Below are 16,956 nucleotides of genomic sequence, written 5' to 3'. Positions count from 1 at the left end.
CACTAAAACCCTTTGGCAGGCTGGGGTTAGTGGGGTCAGGGGGGTGTGTGTGTGAGTTTGGAGAGTGAGCCCACCTCGCACTTGCCTGCAGTGGTGGCTCCTCGAACATGGGGCTGGGCCTGGCTCCCTCCTCCAGCCCGCTGGCTCTCGCCACAGTGCCACGTGATATGCACATCTGTGTGCAAGTGTGGCCCTTTCTCCTGATTCCCTGTCCTCTCTCTGACCCTGGTGGTGCCAGATTGCCCATCCTGAGCTGGGCTGTGGCGGGCCAAATAAAATGATCTGGTGGGCCGGATGTGGCCCCTGGAGTACCAGCTGCCCATCCCTGCTCTAAATGAACACATCAATGAGTTTGTCTTTACTGCTGCATTAACCTGGGTGATCACTACTCAGGTCTGAACAACTGGGTTAGCCACTACAATGCCACACTTGAGTTACTAGGCCCACTCACCCAAGTGTGTCACTAGCACATCCCATGGTTCTTTGCACTGTAATAAACTGAGCCACTCTGACTCTTTTCCATTGAATTGCAGGAGAACTTGTCTGTCCTTCTGGGCACCTGGGGGGAAGTGTGGGAAGGCAGTGGAGGACAATCAGCACTTATGTGGTTTAGCCTGCATCCCTACTGCAAAGTGGGTAAGTTTCTAGCCCGAGTGCAAGCAGCACTTGAGCTTTAGTCTATACCCCAGGAGAGGCCAGCTAGTCCAGGTGTAAGGCACCATCACACTCAGGCCAGAGGACTGTGTGTGTCAACAGTAGCTGGGTTGGGGCAACACCTGAGTTAACTTTTCAGAGAAAACATGCCCATTTGCAATTTAAAGGCCATATTCACCAGTGCATATTAGTTGCTTTGCACTGTTCTTGTGATGCAAAGCAGTTGTAAACCAAGCTTAGTTAACCATTGAGCTCTGGATGCTTTTGTGCTTATCTGGTGCACTGGGCTATCTGTCTTAAAATAAATAACTAAAATTGACCAAAAAAAGGTGATGGTTGATAGCATATATCTTCAAATCATTAGAAATATCACATAGTAGAATTCTCTTTGGGTTTCTCATATAGTATTCATGCATAAACATTTTAATAAACCAAGGAAATTCCCAGGCAAAAAGTTAAGATGGAGTAAATGTTGAGAGAACATTTTAGTAATTCAAGGTAAAAAAAATTACAGAAATGTTATAATTATCCCAAAAGCAAGTATTGTAAACCTAGGAAATTCAGAATTAGAACTACTTATATTTTTTAAAATGTAGGAAATTACCACCAACGTTCCACCTGAACCCCAAACACTCCCCCTCCCCCGCATTAAAAGGATAATAAGGCTGCAAAGTTAAGCATTAAAAAGTTAGGAAATGTCAGAATGAAGATTGCACAGGATGCACTGTGCTCTCAGGTTGTTCAGTGGGTGAGGCTGTTGTCTGTAGTACTTCTGCCTCACTTGTTGCTGAAGTTGGAAGGTGTGCAGTGAATGTGGGAATTGCAGGAAGAGAAAGGATGGATTTCTGGTTAAGGCAGCTGCATGCCACAAGGAGAAATGAATTCTATCCCTGCCTGCGCCACAGAGTTGCTATATAAAGCTGGGCAAGTCACTTAAACCAAACTTTAAACATGTGGGTACTGTGTGTTTCTCATTTTCTGGGTACCCAACTTGAGACACCTGGATGCTCAGAAATGCTAAGCACTCACAATTGCAACTGAGGTCAATGGAAGCTCTGCTTTGCACATATAGAGTGCTATAATGTATGAACTACTATGAAAAATCAGGCCCTAGGTGTCTCACATTGGACACTTAAAATTACTCAACAATTTTGGCTTTAATTTCTGTGCCTCAGTTCTCAATGTATAAAATGGGGATAATAATTCTCTCTCTCCTCACAGAGATGTTGTAAAGATAAATTCACTAATATTCAGAAAGAACTAAGCATCATAGAAAAGCCCATCAGGAAATTCATATATCTGTAATCAGAGCTAGGTTTGATTAATGTGCAGTAAATAAGGCCAGAGGCCAGACACTGAATGATGAGCATAAAACAAAATATTGAATAGCTGCTCAATCAGTGAGCACCGTCCAAATAAGCACTGAATAAGGCAGAGGGATCCAGTGGAAAAAATAATATGTGATCACATAATTAAAGATGGTATCATAATGCATACACATAAGGGGGCTGAATTAAGTTTGTATTGGCAACCTTAAATAGGGCATTTCCTAATTTTTGAGTCCTTGACTTTGCAACCTTAAACATTCTTTTAACACAGCTTTTTAGGATGTATTATAAGAAGGACTGTTGGCTGATACTTCCCATTATATAACTCTTTTTTCAATTGGTTGTCACTCTGCCAAACATACACTGTTGATGTTTAGTTTGTGCTGAATGCTTTGGGAGAATTTCAGCCCCAAAAGTTCAGCTGTTTCCAAGAACAAGGGTGGTGAAAAATACATTGTTTTGCCCATGTTAAAAATTTCTGACAACCTTTTCTATGAGAAGCTCTAGCACTCCCAGGGCTTGGAACAGGGACTGGAATGGGGCATGGCCTTTACATCATGGATGTGCCTTTTGCTTTCTCCAGGAAAATCTGTCCAAATATAGCAAAGTTATAAGCCTTTGAAAAACTGCTCTTTGCATATGCTCAATAGAGTTCCCATGTGATGCCAGGCAAATCATTTAAACCAAACTTTCCACAGACGGTCAATCATTGTGTGTTCCTCATTTTCTCAGTGCCTAACTTGAGATCTTGTGGTCCGATTTGCAGAAAGTGATAAGCTGAAACTGAAGTCTTTGGAGCTCTGCTTTGAACATATAAAGTGATATATAATGCTAGCTACTCTGAAAAAATAAGGTCCTCACTGTCTAAGATGGGGCACCCAAAGAAAGCAGGTACTTTTGACCTCAATCTCTTTGTGCCTCAATTCCCCATCTGTAAAATGGGGAAAATAATACTACCTAATCTCACAGGGATGATGTGAAAATAAATTAATGTACGTTTGTGAAGCACCCAGATATTATAGTGATGAATGCCATAGAAAAGACCACGAGAAAATTCATAATTCTGTCTTCAGAGATGGGTCTAAATAGTGCACAGTAAAAATGGCAAGGGGCCACACATTGAACAATGAGAAGAAAAAAAATAATTCCGCACTTGCTCATCAATTGAATAAGATCCTTTCTGTGCATTGAATTAGGCAGGGGGCTCTGTGTAAAAAACAGCAGTAATTAAGAACTGAATTTTATGCATAATAGAATGGGGCTGAGTTAAGGCTGCACAGGCAACCTTAATCCCGGCATTTCCTAACCTCTGAGTGCTTGACTTTACAACCTTCATAATGTTATTTTAACAAAGCTTGTGTGTATGTAATATATATATTTATACAGAGAAAGGGTGTGCAGGACATGGGACAGCTTCATCAGAACGAGGACTGGCTCCTGAAAATCAGGAATGGTGGCAACACTAGATTCCTGTCTTGAACTACTGCCTTGCAAGGGGTGTGGTCAGGCACCAAAGATAGGTATTGGGGAATCTGGAATTTCTGCTGTGGCCTTGTGCAATCAAGCACTACCTTGATTGCTGAAGATAAAGAGAACACACCCTGTGCCTAAACTCAACTGATAATCATCCTTATTGAGCAGACATGCTTATTTGATAGATCCAGGGAGTCTGTGGGCCTGAAGGGGTACTGGGAAATGTCTCGAAGGAGTGCTGTGGAGAAGAGGCATTGGCTGAGCTGGGGTTTGAAGTGGCTGCTCTTTCTTCCTCCATTATAAAGTGACTGGTGCAAGACTTCTTTTCTCATTCTAAATAAAATGAGAGACAATCATCATCATCATCATCATTCTTACCACATCCATGTAGCTTTTTGGATTAGGGCAGGGAGTCCTCTTGGAGATAGTGAAGGAAGGGGACTGCTTCATACAGCCAGTTCATTGAGGACCCGTCAACAGGAGCATAAGTTTCTGTACTGACTGCTTCTTCAGGTGTTGGGGCAAGCCACATTTATGTGTCAGCTGCTTTACCTTAGCTACTGTTCATTTTGGGCACAGAGATTTGGAGCTAGTCAGCACAGAGACTAACTAACACTGCTGCTGGATTCTAAATCACCCAGCTGCCTGCAGCAATCCCTTTCCGTCAGGGACTGAGTTTTTCTAAGCTGGGATAAGAATTGGGAAGGGGGAGGGGAGATGATTTCCAGGCTTCTAAAACAGCACAAGAAACAACTGGAAATCAGGAAAGATGATTACGAACTCTCCACAGTCATACCTTGACAACGTCTCCTTTTATTCCTTCCATTTTTCAGACTGCCCCTCTAAGATCTTGAGATGGGTTAGGGTCCCAGAGAATCCCCCAACCTCCTCATACCTTTTCTGAGATTTCTGTAGAAATTATTATAATGTGTACTACGGTAGCACGTAGAGACCCCAACCAAGATTGGGGCATCATTATTCAAGGCATGTTACATAACCACAGCAAGGGATAGTCCCTGCCCTGTAGAACTCACAAGCTAAGTAGATAAGACAGACAGGGGGTGAGAGACAGCAAGTAGTATCATCTCCTTTTATAGATGGGGAACCAGAGCATAAAGAGACTAAGTGACTTGCCCAAGGTCCCATAGGAAGTCTGTGGTAGAGCAAGGAATAGAACCCAGAACTTCTGAGTCTCAGTACAGTGCTTTAACCATAAACCAATCATTCCTCTGAGCTAGGGACAGACAAATGCGTTGAGTTACATTTACCATTCTACAATATCACAACAAAGCACACAGTGAAGAAATGACTGAGAGGGATGAGAGAGCTTCCCAGTATTTAATTGCCTTGGTTTTCTTTGCCTGGAAGGGTAAAGACCAGGAAGAGATGAAGAAATGTGAACTAATAAAAGCTGCATCCCACAAGTCCCTAGCTCCATCAGCTGTCTGCTGTCTGCTCATAGGCCTCCCCAGCTCTCAGAGGAATGCAAAGATTTGCTGTGTTACTTCTGCACTTGAGGGACTGTTTCTCAAGAAGAACACTTGCCTTGTTGTACAATTTCTGCAGCAAGTTGTGTTGCCAGTGTCACTATCATCCCTGCAGACCCTAAGCATTGTTCCTCCTTGTCTCAGGGGTCTAGGGACACGTGTCAGTTATTCCTTTCTATTGTGCATGAGGATTTGAGATACAAGTTTCCAGTAATGAGGATTTATTACAACCAAAGCCTAACACATAGTCAGTTAGTGACAAATTATGTCAATGAAACAGCTAGTCCACCTCCCCACTCCTCTTCCATGTCCTCCGACACACATTAACACAATCAGATTGCACTTTTATCATTTTCTTCAGGGACATTTTTATCTGTAGCCATCAGTGCTACAGAAAACAATCTGTGCTGATCCAATGAGTAATTCCCATCAAACAGTAAAACTGAGACATGGAATATTAAATATCAGCAGCTACATGAAGGTAACATTCAGAGCCATGTAATGTTGCCTCTGATGCCAATCAGAGCTTGTTGACCTGAAATGCATCCAAATTATATGTCATACTAGGAAGCTTAACCTGCATCGAATAAGGGTCTGTGACTGCACACTCAAATCCTTATGCCACATCATTAGAAAGTTAGCTTCACCACATTGATGAATGCCATCTGATCCTCATGCTTCTACTGACTGAAGTACCTGGAGACTCTTTGTGTGAGAATGTTACAGTTTCATGCCATTATCCATGTTCACAGCACAGACAACCCCCCCCTGCAAATTAACTTCTGGATGCCTGAAGAAGCCACTCGTTAAAGCGCAATAACTCAGCCACAATTCAGCCATTTTTTGTATTTTCGCAATGGCCGAAAACACCAGACACACACTGTGGAGCAAGTGAAGGTAAAACTGTTGCCTTGAAAAGCTCTGATACTGGTTACTGAATTCTACAAGGGAACGGCAGCCAGAAATCTACTGCCTTTCTTTGTGAATATGTGGCATGCCATTATATATTCCTTCCTCTCTCCTTTCTTTCATCCCCAACCCAGACACATCACAAGGCACCAGTATCAGCCATGCTGGGCCCCATGCCAGGAGAATTAATGAAGTGGTGTAATAGCTCACATGGAGGCCCAGTGATTGGCGCCGTTCTTAAAATGCATCTGCAAGGCAGGGGATCACAGGGTTGCTGTGTTCTGTTTATTACAGGCATGTCTCTTCCATTCCCTTGATTTCTTTATTAGTGCATTTTAAGGCAGCAACATGGGGTTTGCTCTGGGAGGCACTGAGGTTTGAATTCCAGCACTGCTGATGGAAGGGAGGTCTCCCTTCAAGACTAGGCCGGGCTGACAGTGCCATCCGCTAACAAGCGCTGGATCCTTGCTGAGTGGTTCCCTAGGAATTTGAAAAATCCTGGAAGGCAAGGTAAGATTGTTTGTTTGGGTGAGGAAAGAAAGGTTCCTTAGAAGTACATAGAGGTGTTGCAGTCACTGAGGTGAGAATTTCATTTCTTACCTGAGAACGTAAGTTTGAAAGCAGCAGTTAGCAATAACATGACGCCCCACAGTTATTCACCTTTCATCTATGTAGGTATGAGTTCAAATCCTGACTTGGGGTACAAGTGTAAAGGAACTGGTGGATCTCAATCAATTAATCAACAGGTATTTGTCCACATCACAAACATCACACAATTATTCAATCCTGGCATCCTTTGCCCAGGAGAGGTTCAGGACTGGAGAAACAAGGGTAGAATGAATCAGGACTGAAATGCAGTGGCAGCATTGTGTGTCGACCCAAGACTGGAACGGAAAAGGTGCTGAATGTCCAGACTTAGGTGCACAGACACAGTTGCGAGGGGGCTGCAAACTGGAATAGCTGGGGCTGCTGCACATCCAGGCTGGCATAGCTGTGAGGGAATGTTAGATTGGAAGATCAGGGACTATTACAGGTCAGGATTGATGTCAAGCTGTGTGGGACCCTCAACACTGCAACTGCACAAGTGCTGAAGGCGAGGAGTGAACAGAGCTGTGTGGGAGGAAGATCATGAACCAGATTCCACTATCCAAAGCTGGAAACACTGAGCTCATTGTGATGAGAACCAAATTCATACCAAAATACGAAACTTGTGTTGAGTTAAAGCCCCATATATGGACAATGCAGCTTGTAGCCCCTTCATGCTGTTGTTCAGTCTACCACTTGTTTGATGTGAACTCTCTTCAATTGGAAGTGGCAGCTCATAAGTGACCTTTCATTGGACGGCAAGTGGTCAGGAAAGCAATTCCCTAGTATTACCAGTAGGTGGTGCTAGTGTACAGCAGGTTCCACAAGTGGTGAGCTGGGGTAATCTACAGTTGAGTCACTACAAACACTACCATTTAGAGAAGCCTGAAAAATGGAGGATCTCATCCTTATGTGTTTCAGTGATTTAAGAAGAGTATTTAGGGAACCTGGTATTCAGTTTCTATTTTTAATAATTTTTAGTGTTTATTTTTGGCTGCTTTAGTGTCTTGGAACTTCCTAGAAAGGCTGTCATATTGAATGGTATGCATTTGATCAGCAATCAGCTGTTCCACTGACAATTAAACCAATGCAAAAGATTTTTAAAACCGTCTGCCTCATTTATTGTTTGTATCCTACATTCCCACCCTATGTGTAACCACGCAAAACCCAACTGCCTTCCACTCTGGTGCTGTTTGTGACCAAGCAGTCAAACTGTGGGGAGGATGAAGAAAAAGTGATGAGACTGGGATGTACAGCAGACAGTATGAGCAGGACACAAAATCCTTTACAAATCACTTCAATTTTTTTCTCCCCAGGTATTTTTTTTTAAATCCACTCTTGAAAAATGATCACTATTGTTTTATCAATTTTCAGTTCCCCAAGAATATGATATGGCCAGTGAAAGAAGAGACAGGCCAACATTTTCAGGAGTGATGTGGATTTTGGGTCCGCCTCAGAGACACGTTAAAGGCAGGGCTTTGGAGCTGTGCTCCGGCTCCGCTCCAGCTCCAGGCAAAAACCTGCAGCTCCACTGCTCCGGAGCTGCTCCGCGGGCTCCGCTCCAGAGCCCTGCTTAAAGGAGCCTGATTTTCAGAAAATATTGAGCACTCACCCTCTGAAAACCAGGCCCCTTTAATGCATTCCAAGTTGGGCCTCCAAAAATTGAGGCACTCTAAATCATTAGTCAGTTTTGAGAATATTGGTCTAGTTAACATATCTTATATATAGCTTATGGATTTTCTACTATACTGAGGAAATTCGAGCTTGATGTAAGCGACCACAACTGAAATACTGCACAGCATATACATCTATAATCTCCCCCATACACACGCACGCACACACCCCACTCTGTCCTACAAATAAGTGTTAGCTCAAAGCTAGATGTGTCCGACTAGGTCTCTACTTGGGAAGGGAAAGTGAGTGGCTGTTCCAAGAGGTCTCTGCCAATCTCTGATTTCTATTATACAGTCTGAGCCACTCACCCACAGCTGGTTTCTAACAAGCTGTCCCCGACCTGCAGTGATGCCATCCCAAAGTCTGCTATCCGGATGTTGTTCTTTTCATCCAGCAGTAGGTTTTCTGGTTTTAAATCCCTGTGGCTGTGGAGAAAGGATTGGAACATGGGTTAGAAAAATTCAGGGCAGCTCCCCAGGATCTGCTTATTTCACTTCACGCAAGTTCACTTTTCTCCTCTTGGGGCAGAAGAATACATAGCGTCTGAGATGCAGTCTTTGGGATGCGGCAACCATTAACCAACCATTACTGACCCTTTGAGGGCCTGAACCTGCATTGCCCTAAGATGTGCAGAACATCTTTCTGCTCCCGTTGAAAACAACAGAAATGCAGGATACTCAGTAGGAGTGGGATCTCAGATGGCATTTAAGGCTGGGATATCAGACACCAATCCATGAGGCAGGAAACAGCAATATCAACATGTTCTGTGAATGGCAGAAAATTCAGTGACTGATTTTCAGGAAAAGAAAGGCCACTGTATGTATTGCCTCCTCCACCCCATAGAGGCTCATTTTAGTAGTTGCTTGCCTCGGCATGTGGCTGTGGGTAATTAGTTGGCATGTGGAAGTCCCTTGAGTCCAGAATTCCACAAAACACTGGCTCCCAACACTTTCGAAAGCCTCTTTCCCATCTAACATTGACTGCCTTCCTACTTAGAAATAGGGGATGGGCAAGGCGGTGGTGACCCTTGAACACTGGGTCATGATCCCCAGGTTGGGAACTCCTGCCATGGATAAAGGGTATAAATACCTGTCCCTCCTCTTCTCCTTTTCTCTCTTACCCATGCCAGAGGCAGTCATGGACCCATCACCTCCCTTTCATGTTAGCTAGCATAAGTACTTTTAAATAGCTCTTATATAGTGTAGTTCGTCAAAATTTGTGAGGTTTGTGTCTGTATTGTCATGTTTTAAAACTCTTTTTGAGTCACCAAGATGGCAGATGCATCTTAACAACAACAACAACAACAAAAGGCAGCATTTATGAGGAGTTCCTGTTGCCCTTCCATGGTCTCTGCTTTGGGTGGTCAGAATGTGTGTCTTTTGGGTCTGGGTGAGAAAAGGTCCAAACCTGAGAACTTAACTCCTCTTGCAAATAAGGGGGACCCTTTCAACACCCAGTCAGAAAATAAACCAGTTGGAGCCTGTCAGGCAGGGGTGCTGGAACAATTTTTATAGTGAGGATGCTGAGAGCCATTGAACCAACTGTAAACCCTGTATATAATGGAAACCACTTCAAGTCAGGGGGTGCTGCAGCACGCCCTGCACTCCTAGTTCCAGCACCTATGCTGTCAGGGGGTGAAATGAGTCAGCATGAGATAAAAACCAATCACGGTCAGCAAAGGTTACATGTTTTTTGACAAGAACTACAATCAGAAACCAAACAATAAAAACCCCAGCTGGAGGGTCAACCCAGTCCTGTGACCCTTAGTGTGGAACTTAACCTTCTCAAAGACACTATCTTCCCTTTCCTCCCTGTATTAGACACTCAGATAGTCCTGCTCATGGGAACAAACACATGGGGAAGGGGAAGTTGAGCACTTCCTGTTAACCCCTTGTTTAAAGGAACAGGGCAGTGCCCCTAGACCCTATTGCAGAAACATAAAGTTATAATGTTTTGGAAATTACCCCCTTTGTGTTCCTGACCAGGAGTCTAGGGGACATCAATTAGCAACAGCTCCCGAACAATTCAGTTCAGGTTTTATGTAAAAGTCAGTGCTTGTTGCTGCAGTAGGTCACTTTGGGAGCATTAGGCAGCTCTGCTCAGACCTCCAGCAAAGTGGGAAACATTCAGTAAAACTGCTAGTTCTTTATCTTAACATCAAGCCTTGAGCCCTCATTTTTAAAAGGGCCTAAAGGTTGACCTCCAGTTTTGTACACATAATTAACATGCTGCCATTTAGGTGCCTTACTGCAGGGGCAAATGGGTAATTAGATGCCTGAGTGGTAGCATTTATATCTGTAAATAATTGTATCTGATGAACTGGAGGGCACTCGGTAAATCAAGCCCTTTGTGTATTAATCAAAGTCTCCTGGTAACCTGGGACATATCCTTTGGTCTGACACCTTCAGCACACTCTAAAGCTCATGAATGACCAGTGAAAGCCCAGAAAAGAACCTCTGAATGCTGCCATCACGGACAACAGTCCCTGACAGATACAAGCTGATCATACATGTGCCAGATCTGTACTGACCCTATGTGGGGAGGTTCCTTCCCTAACAGTTCAGCATAATGAAGGACACAGAGTAGAAGAGGCCAGGGTCCTGTAGTGGGCTATGGAAGCTGGATAATAATGAGATGGCAGTGCATTATTGGATTACTGTTCTCTAACTGGGATCCAGGATCGATTTCATCTTGCAACTGAGTGCTGGGAAGGTTTCATCCAACGGGGGAGATGGATTAAAGGTTTCCTGTATCAGCATTAGGGTATGGTGATGAGTGATAACAGTGCTTTGCAAAGTAAGTGGTGTTGATATAATGAAAGGTAACTGGAAACCTCTCAAAGCTCCAGGCAGACTATGTGTCCTTCTGCCTTTTGCAATAGTTATCCTTGCATCAGTCTCAGAAACTGCTCTCACAAGACTGTTATTAAGGACTAGTTATATGTAGGGCTTGCAGAACTCCATTTTTCTTGTTTGGATAATTCTGACAGATAATATCAATGTTTATTTTTAAGCTTTTTTAGATTTTTATTTAAATTTTCACAGTTGTGGGAATTATGGGAATATCAGAAAATTATGTAATAACAGTAGATGTTGAGATTCAAAAAGTAAAAATTTTATGAACCATTAAAGCACAAATTGTCAATATCACATGTCAAAACATAGGAAGTAAGTATCCTTAAATCAACAGATCAGACCTTTTTTTTTACTATTCATTCCCTAGTCCAGTGGTCCTAAACCTTTCCAGACTACTGTACCCCTTTCAGGAGTCTGATTTATCTTGTGTACCCCAAGTTATACCTCACTTAAAAACTACTTGCTTACAAAATCAGACATAAAAATACAAAGTGTCACAGCACACTATTACTGAAAAATTGCTGACTTTCTCATTTTTTCCATATAATTATAAAATAAATCAATTGGAATATAAATATTGTACTTACATTTCAGTGTAAAGTATATAGATCAGTATAAACCAGTCATTGTCTGTATGAAATTTTAGTTTGTACTGACTTCACTTGTGTTTTTTATGTAGCCTGTTGTAAAACTTAGGCAAATATCTAGATGAGTTGATGTACTCCCAGGAATTTTGTACCCCCAGGGGTACACATCCCCCTGGTTGAGAACCACTGGCATAGTCCATTTGTCACAAGCCTAATTCAAAAGTCTATATCGTTGGATTGTCACTCTAAGAAGTTCTCAAGCAGTATTTTTCTCACTTTGCCTACCTACAAATTTCAGTTACCACTGATGAAAATATTTTTCTGTTGGTTTGCGTGTGTAAGGTGAAATTGATGTTTACTGACATTTACTGTTAAAAATCTAATCCTTCCAAGTCTAGTTATATGCACAGAGGTTGGGGATGCTCCTTTTGTTAAATTCAGTCTATTATATCGCTCATGAAGATGAAGGGCCAGTAGCACTGGTAAGAATTAGGTTAGGGTCATTGTGTCCCCTAAATCCAAACTCTGTTATGCTTCCTAAATTCCAAACCCCTAGAACCTCTCCCTCATAACTATGTGTCATCGCTCTGGGTTTCGTCATAGCTAGGTCAATATATTTCATTCCTGACCTGCAATAAACTCTGCTATTCCAGTCCTCTCTCTTCCACTTCAGGGGAAGCTATGCAGAAAGGATATCAGTGTTTCACATGTCTGTTAGGTTTTACTATGTGAGTGGAATGATATATGAAAGAGCTCCACCTACTGTTTGGTCAGATATGAGCCACGTATGTCCAATGTATAGAACATGTGCTGCTTATATATACACTGTATATGCTTAAATGAATGATTGCAGTGCTGGTGAAAGACTTGCAGGCTGAAATTCTGTGTTAATCCTAGATTTTTATTTTTTTAGGGGAAACTATTTGCAAAAATGCTTTCAAATATTTTTCCTGTTTTTTTAAAATTCAAATTTTAAATTACATTTAGAAATTTAATTTTAACCAGCTCTATAGTTAATCAAAAATGGGAAAAAATGAAGTGAACATTTCCCCAGTTTCTCTGCTTTATTCACATTTTTAAATGTTGACATTCAGAATTTCATCAACATTTCAAAGTTCAAAAAAATCGGACCAGCTCTAGTTCATTCCCAGATGAGATGCACAATGGGTAGCATTCAGCCTTCTCCCACAACTCCCCACCAACACCCCTGAATCTGAACCGAAAGGATCTCTCTCTAAGGGGCGAAGTTAATCCATTATTTGTGCCTGTTCAGCCCTTGGCCTTCGGTGAAGATGCCAATGACGGACAAATGTGATGGTGATTTCTCTAGGAAGTGTATTGGTATCACCACATTACATTAGCCACTGGAGAGCTTCCATGTGGTTACAGCTGTCGGTCCCAATGACTTAGGCCAGATATGAGCTGGTGACTTAAAAACGGAAGACTCAGGAGTGTTTCTTAAGCTCGGACTCATACCTATTATGAGTGGGCCCATGATAAACAGTGAAGGAAATTACAAGAAAATGATGTAGCAGAAGCAACTCATGCAAAAATTCTACCCTCTCCCCATGCCTCATATCTACCAGCTTTCCCATTTCTATCACTTTTCACAATGGGAAGGAAACACACAATGAACTCTGAAGTCAGACTCATCCCCAGCCCCCTGACAGTAAGATCTCTTCACCAAACCCTTGATAGCAGGGGAAGGTGAGGGGTGCCATTTCCTCTCCTGCCTTCCTCAGGTTAGAAGCAGTGGAAGGCTGGTGGGGTTATGGGAACGGTAGCATATTATCCACAACTTGGACTTTATTTTTTAAATGAGATCAAGCAGAAAAATTAGATGCCTCTGAAATAGCAAAAATAATAATAATGTGTCACTCATTTTCATTAGGGACGTGCAGGGGGAAGGGGAAGAAAGAAAGCTACCATGTTCTGTCCCTTCCTACTCAGGCATGTGAGATCTACCAACTACGGTGGCTTTGTGGAATTTGCCTTGCAGTGGTAACCAATGCATTGCAATGGAGAATTCAGTCCCCTCTGCTGCAGCTGCTCTGATAAAGCCATAGCGGGATGGTCCACACCACAGCTGGCACTTCGGAAGCCATTGGCTGGGACTTCTGGATATGGGGTAGCACGAGTGTGAAAGGGGACCCCGACTGGCAACAAGATTGTCTCAAACAATCGCTTTTCCCCAGACGCCAGGCAAAATAACATCAAGGGAAATTATTGGCCCTGATTCTCTCCTGTGCCAAAATACACTCGGAAGTGGAGAGAGGGAGGCACTGTCAGGGAGCCATGCATTCACATGCCCCAGCCCTGGCCCTGACCTAAGTCAGTTGAGAATTATAGTTGGGGAGCTTTGCTCCCCTCTGTTCATTCCTCATCCAGTTACATTCTTTCCTTCCCCCAATATGCCCCTAAGTCAGAGTAGGGGTGGTTGGCATAGGGGCTGGCTCTACCACCTTTATACGAGTTATTAGGGTTGTTTAGTAGAAGCCCCACTCAGGGATGAGGGTCCTACTGTGGTGAGCACTGTACACACATATAACAAACAGACAAGCCCTGCCCCAAGTGAGAACTCCCCTCTACCAGTGACAATTCTCAGCTATCCATATGATGTCCCTTTTATACTCCTCCGGCAGTGTTAAGGGGATAGAACGGAGGCTGAGAATCTGGACCACAATGGCAGGACTGGGACTGTTGCCACTGGAGATGGGACACCTACTCTGCATTTGCATTCCCCATCCTTGCTATCATCATCAGCTCCTCTAAATGCCCAGGTTAGAAATGAGAGGACATGTGGAACAGGGGGAGTCTGTTATAATTTGCCAAAGAACCCAGCAGCCTGGATGGCCTAACACATTAATATTCAGCAAGAACTCTCTTGTGCCAAAATGAAACAAAACCCCACCACATGTGATAATTACTTGGCGTTTAATGGAACATTGCCGAATAAATGAACTTAATTTGGTCCCCTTCCAGCTCATCTCTCTGACTCCATGTCTTACATGACCTGCTTCACCTCTTCGCTCTGCAGGTGAACTGAGGACTCGTTACCCTTTCATTGTTCCAGAGGTTGAAATGCCCTAGGGCATTTCTCCACATTGGCTGGAAAGAAGGATTAAAGAAAGCCGCCTCTTTGGTGAACAAGCAGGGAAAATTCCCCCCACAGAGTGCTGCATAGGCAGAGAAGGAAAATGAAAGAGAGAGCTGCAGCATGGCATGACAGAAAGCTTGGTATAGTCCCATCCAGGATGGCAATATGATGTCCTGAGCCCCTCAGCCAAGACAGTGGAGCAAGCAGCCAGCTGCTAGAGCTTGAACAAGGCAAGACTTTTGGAAGGAGGGAACATGGATGTGAAAAAGAGAGAGAGAGTCACTAACCAAGCGATCACAGGGAGAGTACACAGTGTCTGACAGTTTGCAAGGTGCTGCTGTAATACACACACACACACACACACACACACACACACACACGCACAAAGACACATGGTACAAAAAGGGTGCTAAAAAAAATCCTGCAGAGTGAAAGAGGGATGGTGTGAGTGTCCCTGAATTCCAAGAGGGCTCTTGGGGAACCAGTGCACCATTCTAGTGGATAGAGAATAGCAGAAGGATCTGCATTTGCATACATGCTTCATAGCTCCCCAAGCACTGACCGTTCGCACTTGCCCCCCAGTTACTGGCCACGCTCACTGATGCTCTCCAGGAGGATATCAATCCCTCCCTCACTCAGTTTGTGAGGTATCTGCTTTCTTACTCTCTGAAAACTAACTCATCTGTACTGCAGGCAGCCACAGCATATGGGTGACACTGGGTTTAATTTATCCCTCTTACTGTCACCGAGGGCAGACAGCAAATCCTGGAGGTAAAGACAGATCTGGAATATTGGGCCCAGTGGAGCTATGCCAGTTTACACTAGCTGATGAACTGGCCCATTATTGTAGAGTGATTTTGGAGCTGAAACATTCATATTGGTTTCTATGACAACCCTGTTTAGTTCCCAGATTTCTAACCCAAGATACCCTTTAATTGGAAAAATTGCAGGTCATTTCTAATACACAAAATCTTAGCCTCTTTGCAAATGCTTTTCCCACTGACCCCAAACACCCAATGAAGTTAGACCACAGAAGAACTGTCCAACAATATGGCTTTAAAAAGGGCCGAGTATGCTGTTGAGGCAATATGAATAATGTATTAAATACTAATTAATAATAATGAGAAACACCATCTTTTATTTACGTGAGCACCAAAAACCTTTTCATCTCATTTTCCATTGCTCTTGGAAATGTAATAATGACTCAACAGCTATTGTAAATTGGAGATTTGTATGTGTATGTTTCTCTACACAGAAAAATCTTTGGTTTATGTTAATTAAGCTTGCTCTGTTCTACTTTACTAACATTTTCAAGCTTTGTAAAATTAGTCGATACAGTTAAGGTCACAAATAAAAGGATAACTTTTTAATATATATTCATAGATTTTAAGGCCAGAATCGACCATTAAACCATCTAGTCTGACCTCACCCAGTTATGCCTGTAATAAGTAGATGTGCATGTCCTTCTTGCATTCAGGGCAGATTTTTCAAGAAGGAAACATGTTAAAAGTTGTTCTCTTTTCTTCAAAGAAGTAAAAGAAAGCATCTCTTCGAAGTCATAAGTATGCCTACATTTAACACGTCTCCTCCTTGTATTTATGCTGGACTGCAGTGAGGCAGATGACCCCCCCGCCCAGGCAAGGGTAAGGGAGCAATCGGCACCAACCTGCCGCACCTCTGTGGTATGTCAGGCCCGGATGTGAGCCCTTAAAAGGGAGAACTCAGTGCAGTAGTGGGGACATGCTGAAGCAAGCAAAGTAAGGGCTCAGAGCTCCCAGACTGGGGGCCCTGTGTCGCAGTAACTGACCTATGGCTTGTGAATGCCACCTACCCAAGTCCTCTGAGGAAGAGGACTACCAGGCTGGTTTTCTTTGCTGAAATCCCCCCTCCCCACCCTATGATTAAGCCCTAACCTTTTCTCACACTGAGGAGTGGGAACTAAGACTGTCTGCGAGGCCTGAGAGACTGCTGCCCTCTCCCTTGCACAACAAAGTGGGTCGGGGAATTATTTTCCATTTGTGTGGGCTGCTTTATATCCCCCTAAAGGGGGTGGACTCACTAAAAGGCACAGATGATGGGTTGTACCCCATATCTCAGAACCAGACCACAGGGTTGTGGCTGCCAAAAGAATGACATAGGAGGTAAGCGAGGTGCCTGCTCTCACTCCAAGGTGGCAACTTTGAGGCGGTAACCTTCAACACGGAGTTAAGATTACATAGTAGTTTTTAAAGCCTTGTGTGCAGGGCCGGATTTCCAATTAGGCACAGTAGACACATGCTTAGCGGCGCCTAAAAGTTAAAAGTGGTT

The 16,956-nt window shown here is 43.3% G+C and overlaps 1 protein-coding gene across 4 annotated transcripts in view; it reads right to left on the bottom strand.

The window, feature by feature from the left end:
• Window positions 1–16,956, bottom strand: part of BRSK2 (BR serine/threonine kinase 2) — a 425,109-nt gene that overhangs the window by 86,763 nt on the left and 321,390 nt on the right. For all 4 annotated transcript variants that reach the window (XM_077820019.1, XM_077820020.1, XM_077820021.1 and 1 more), the window contains exon 5: window positions 8,419–8,535. In XM_077820019.1, the coding sequence (XP_077676145.1) occupies window positions 8,419–8,535 (117 nt within the window). The remainder of the gene's footprint in view (window positions 1–8,418; window positions 8,536–16,956) is intronic.

This window comes from Eretmochelys imbricata, chromosome 6, assembly GCF_965152235.1.
Source record: "Eretmochelys imbricata isolate rEreImb1 chromosome 6, rEreImb1.hap1, whole genome shotgun sequence".
Classification (NCBI taxonomy): Eukaryota; Metazoa; Chordata; order Testudines; family Cheloniidae; genus Eretmochelys; species Eretmochelys imbricata.
Note: the sequence above shows the minus strand (reverse complement) of the source record. Positions and strands in the feature narration are given on the sequence as shown.